This window comes from Belonocnema kinseyi, chromosome 6 (assembly GCF_010883055.1).
Source record: "Belonocnema kinseyi isolate 2016_QV_RU_SX_M_011 chromosome 6, B_treatae_v1, whole genome shotgun sequence".
Lineage (NCBI taxonomy): Eukaryota > Metazoa > Arthropoda > Insecta > Hymenoptera > Cynipidae > Belonocnema > Belonocnema kinseyi.
In genome coordinates, this window is record NC_046662.1 from 43,397,329 (window position 1) to 43,403,357 (window position 6,029).

Sequence of the window (6,029 nt, forward strand, 5' to 3'; positions counted from 1 at the left end):
TAAGACGGAAACTGAAATACTTATACAGTAAAACTCTTCTATAGCGCAGCTCCTGTTATACCCACTTGTGGCGCGGCGGCAATTCTCGGAAGAGCTATAGAAGGGAGGGCTCTTGAAGGGTTTCGCTGTATTTAATTATGCTTCACTACCCTATATTTAAAAATTATTTGTTCTTTTTATGATCGTGGGAGGGTTCACATATTATGGAACAGACCGTTACCTATTTTCGCGACCCCCCTCCTAACCGCAGTTATGTAACATTTTTACATTTTTATCAGAGAAGGTATTAAATTTGTGTAAAATTCAAACCCCCCCCCCCCCGTTTTTTCCAAATGTCCACGTTTTGAGATCCTCTGAATCCGAAAAACAGGTTTTCACGAATGTGTGTCGGTCGATGTATGTTTGTCTGTCTGTCTGTGAGCACGATAACTTTTTGGAGAATTGACAGATGGATTTGACATTTGGTATACTGTTTTATTGTCAAAAACTTAAGGTCAAGTTTGTTAGCGAGCCATCACAACAAAATTTTAAGTGAGCGCATTTTAAAAACTTTTGAGTCCACTTTTTTATTAATTAAAAATTCTCTGTATGGTTATTCGTAGTACCTAAAAATGCAAGCATTTTCTCCTGGTGACTTTTTTCGACGAAAAGAGAATTGTCAGAGTTGTAACACTTACCATATTTTAGGCTAAAGAACACACGATATGGATCAAAAGTAAAACAAAAAACGTTACTTTTTAAGGGATCTACAAGAGTATCATAACAATTTTTAAAGTTTTTTCGAAAAATTGAAAATTTAACTTTTGACGACATAAAAAATAATAAAAAATTTCATTTTTCGGTCAATTTATGCAAATTTTTGTTATTACTCACTTTTGATAGGACGCGTCGTTCTTAATTAATCCGTAAGAACAGCACTTAAAATATAAAAATTCAGATTTTAGACAAGCGACACAAGATACGAAAAAAATAAAGAGGGAAAATTTGTTCAACCGAAAAAGACCTACATATTTTGTACTAATTATTTTTTGATAGAATCCGTGGATTTTCTTGTAATCGTGATCAATAAAAAATACCCATAATAATAATGAAAATAACGACGATTAAAAAAATCAAATCTTTACCAAAATGATGCAGTTAAGAAAAACACATTAGTGGCAACAAAAAATAACTTTTCAGCAAAACGACACAAGCTACAATAAGATTTTAACTAATAAAATTTTTTGCCTGAATTATATCTACAAATATTCTGTCTGTCTGTTCGTTCGTTCGCGGATGGTTTTTTTGTTAGTACGATAACTTTCGAAAGAATTGACAGATTGGATTTTCCTTTGGTAAACTCTTATAGTGTCTTCAAATATGAAGATCAAGTTCTTTAGCCAGCCATTTTTTATAAAAATTCAAAAAGTGAGTGCATTTTGAATATTTTTTGAGACCACTGTTTTCAAGATTCAAAAATTCTGCTGTACGGTTATTCATACTATTTAGAAAGACAAACAATTTATCCTGATAATTTTTTTATAAAACCTATATTTACCAGAATTATAGCATTTACAAAATTCCAAAAAACACACGAAAGTGAACATGTTATGCCAAATAAGGGAAGATATAAAAAAGAAACAGGAGAAGAAAAATGTTGATTTTTGAATACCCTACAAGATTATCGTAACAACTTTTGGATTTTTCTTGAAAAATGGAAAATTCAAATTTTGACAGCATAAAAAGTAATAAAAAATCTGTCTATTACGTGGACACATTCTCGTCACAAATTTTGTCTTTTTATTTCTTTTTCGTCTTTTGTGTGGGTTTTCAAAATAATTACTCTTTTAATGTTTTTAATGCTATCTTTCACGATTAAAAGAAAAAAAGAACTATCAAAACATCATTCTCATCAGAGATAGTTAGATTTTTGTAAAATTTGACCCCCACACATATTTTAAATCCTTTAAAGACTTTCAAATTCCTTCAAATATTTTTATATGACTCGAATTTTTCTTGGAATTTTTACAAATTATTGAAAATATAAAAATATGCCTTCAAATCTTCCAAATTTAGCAAGGAGTTTCAAGAAAATTCGAAAAGATTTTTTAATATTTCAGATATTAAAAAATATTTCTTGAAAATATTTTTAGCTGACTAAAATTTTGTTTTAAATTTTAAAAAATTGCCTTAAAATCTTCCAAACTTTCCTAGGAATATTAAGAAAATTTGTTTACTCACTTGAAACCTTTTAGAATTCTTTTAAAAGTTTCTAAAGTTCTAGTTTAAAATCTTTAAGAAAAATCTGAATTTTTTAACATCGTTCACAGTTAAAAATTCTTTTTTAATCACTTCAAACTTTTTCAATATTTCCTGAACTTACTCGATTTTTTTTTAAATTAAAAAATTGAAAATTCCACTTTAAACTCTTCTACTCATTTTCGAAATTCAAGGAAATATTTTTGAATGTTCGGAAATCTTTTTCATTTTTGTCAGGTTCACTTTTGCAAATAAATAATCATAAAAAAATTTTCTAGGAACCCAAAGAATTTTTTTTTATTTTCTTGAAACGTTACAAAATTCCTAAAATATCTTCTAAGTTTTGATTATTTTAGAATCGTTTAAAAACTTCTTAGTATCTCTTAAACTTACTCAATTTGTTCTACTATTATATATTTTGGCAAAATTTTGCTTTAAAATCTTTTACAGTCTGTTTCAAAATTTTATCAAATAATTAAAAATACTTTGTAATCTTTTTTAATTTGCTCTTAGAATTCATTAGGGAACAAATCCTTTGAATTTTCCCTACTTCTCCTGCCTCCCGTACTATATTCCTATATTTCCTATATTTTCCTTCGCTACCACTACTTTTCCTTTCCCCTTAGTTATTTCCCATCACTTCCCCTGCTTCCCATTTCCGCATTTACCATGCGTTTTACCTCTAATTTCTAATTAGATCCACATACTTCCCCTTCGCTCGTTCCCCCTAATTTGTCCAACTTACCCTCTCCACATTTTCTCTCACTTACCCTACATAACATGCTCTAATTTTCCCTAATTCTCCTCCTCTAATTTTCCCTCACTTACCTATTTCATCTTTCCTCATTTCCCTTAATCCTCAGAATCTGCCTCCCCTTATTTTACTCAATTCTCAATCTCTCCCTTCCCTTATTTTCCTCGATTCTCATACTCTTTATCCCTTCATTTCCCTTAATTACCATACGCCCCCAACGCTCATTTCCCTTTTTCCCCATGACTATCGAGAAGATTCCATTAGGTGCTCGCAGTACTCACAGTAACCGAAGTAGATTGAACAGGACGCTCCTGAAGATTGGTATCAACAAAAGGAGCTTCGAACCTGTTCGGCCATGATAAAGAGGGTTCCTGCAGCCAGTATGGACCGGTCCACCAGATCTGATGTTGAGACAATTGACTTGGAGTCAAACCTCGAGTGGAACAGTCAGCAGGATTTTCTTTGCCCGGTATACAATGCCATTTTTCTTTGGGAACAGATTCTTGAGCTTGGCTCCTGTATGTATGATCTCATTGAGTGAGACACCATTTGAAGAGCGGCAGGATCTATTAAACACTACTCGAAGCTTCGTTGTAAGACTGCTGGCGTGGATCACACCATGATGAGGAATGTAGAAATGGCATTGAGGTGATTCTGGAATGGATACTGGAACTAGTTTAATGTGATCTAAAACCTCATATTCATTTAGAAAATTTGAGTAAGTTTTTTGAATTGCCGGATCAGCTTGCAGCTTGTTCAATAGTCTTGATAGCATTCGTAAAGCTGTAGTCTTAGAATCTCCGAGATGTCCAGCTGATTTTTTAAGTGGCAATCTGACAATATAACGACCAATATTGTCTCGAGAGTGTGTGATTTTAAAATGGTTCTCGCACTCTTGATCTTCAATTCACAGAATTGTCCTTGATGTAGGTAGTGTCTGTTCTAGTTTCCAAAATTTCTGAAGCACCTCGCTAAGTTCTTCATCGATAAATAAGTGATAGCCTTGAACTTCAGATGAAGATGAACAGGTTTCTGATCGGCCAAAAAGTACCCATCCGAAAATTGTGGCTTGTGCGGTTGGAGTATTAGGTGAGCCTTTACGAAGACCTTCTTCGATGACCTAAACAGAGAGACAGATCCAATGATGACGTCTACATGACCAGGTGATTGAAAATGAGCGTCTGCAAATTGAAGCCCTTTCAAATGCGACCAATTCAGGTTGCTGGTATCGACAAATGAAAACGATTCTGTAAGTTGTCGAAGAACATGAGCAGTGATGATGCATTCGGATGAGAACTTGAAATGAGGTGTCAGAGTGACTGTAACAGAGCCTCTCGTTTGTCCAGCGTTCACAGCACCAACTCCCTTCACCTTTAACGATGATTGTTGTCTTGACAAGTGAAGATTTGAGCCAATCTCTCAGTGATGAGGGATATTTGTGAACCTGGATCAAGAAGTGTTTGAACTTTCGTCCGCTCTCCCCTTCTCGAAGTCACAATCAGCTAAACGGTAGCTAGAAGAATCCTATGTGGCGATGAGATCTTGTTTACGGCTGCACGGTTAACTTGAACATTTGAATCCGAAGTTGAAGATTCATGCTCGTCGGTTGAGCTACCTTTATGAATGGAAGAATGATGCTTCTTGCCGCATTTATTGCAGCGCCTGGTATAACGACATGCGGACGCTGGATGTAGTCCAAGGCAGTTAAAACATAGATTTTTCTTTGAAATGATTTCTAGCCTTCTTTGAACTGATTGATTCACATACTCTAGACAATGGACGGCATAGTGATCTGAAGAACAAAATCCGCATTTGCTGGAATTACTCGAAGCTTGAAGTCCAGAAACTACATGGGCCTTAACTGACGGCTGATTAGATTGAAATCCCGGTCTTCGTGATTTCTCTACTGCTTGAAGTGTCAACAACCTTATCATCATAAACTCGCTGATTTGCTTCCATGTTGGAGGTTCCTTAGAAGATCCTAAATGATAATCCCAAGCTCTAACTTAATCGGAATCCAAACGCTGGACAGCTATGAAAACTAGAACATCATCCCATGTGTGGACTGGTCGGCCAAGGATTTCCAAAGTGCGATAAATTTGAGTTATGGCTGTGTATAGGCTCTCCAGCTCAGTTGCTGATTCTTTTGTCATTCTTTTCATATTCAATAAAGAATGCAAGGCTGTGTTAACTAATAACCGTTTATTCTTGTAGAAGAAAACGAGAGAGTTCCAGGCATTCTGAAATTTATCAGTAGTCAGTGCCGTGTTCTTCAAAAGATGAGCTGCAGTGCCCTTGAGACTTTGCTTCAGATAATTCAACTTCCAAACAGCTGATAAGTTGGTGTTTGAAATCACCATTTAATCAAAAAGATCCTTGAATGGGAACCATTCGGACGGTGATCCATCAAAAGTTGGTAGATTTACCTGGGGAAGACGCGGACCATACCCTAACATTGCTGAGAAGCCAGAAGCTTATGATCCTGACTGTACCGACGGTGACCTGATTCTGTTTTCACGGAAACGTTCCAATAGAGCGCTCATCTTTTCGAGTGCTTCGAAATAGCCTTCCTGCGTTGTTTTGAACATGTTTTCTTCGAAGCACGCATTTTTTAGCGAACTCTGCTTCTCCCGTGAATCAAGCTGCCTCATAGCAATAATGATGGGGTCATGATTCACTGAGAACTTCACCCAAGCTTCCTTAAGAGCGCTCCTGCGAGTTTCAACTCGGTGTGACGAAATGTTCGAAATCCCAAAACTCATTAGGTTCCCCACTGCACTCGCGATAAAATCCATATGAGACGTTTTCTCGTCGATGTGATTTTCGATGTGGCGCACTTTCATTTTAAATTCGTTCACCAAATCCGGCTCGAAGGACCAAAAATGATTATTCTCAACTTGAAAATCACACTAAACCACATTAAAACTGGTACTGATGAACGAAATCACTGACACTCTTCACGTGTTAATCCGTTTTTATTGATGACACAATAATCCAAATAAATGTGGGTAAGTTGAAAGAACAGTGACAAATTAAG

At 35.5% G+C, this 6,029-nt stretch overlaps 1 protein-coding gene across 1 annotated transcript; it reads right to left on the bottom strand.

The window, feature by feature from the left end:
• Window positions 1-3,252: 3,252 nt before the first annotated feature.
• Window positions 3,253-5,352, bottom strand: LOC117175364. The gene is made up of 5 exons (XM_033365071.1): window positions 5,016-5,352; window positions 4,543-4,973; window positions 3,960-4,363; window positions 3,568-3,825; window positions 3,253-3,508 (listed from the first exon to the last, which is right to left on the bottom strand). The coding sequence occupies exons 1-5, from the start codon at window positions 5,350-5,352 to the stop codon at window positions 3,253-3,255; spliced, it is 1,686 nt and encodes a 561-aa protein (XP_033220962.1).
• Between the last annotated feature and the right edge of the window lie 677 nt (window positions 5,353-6,029).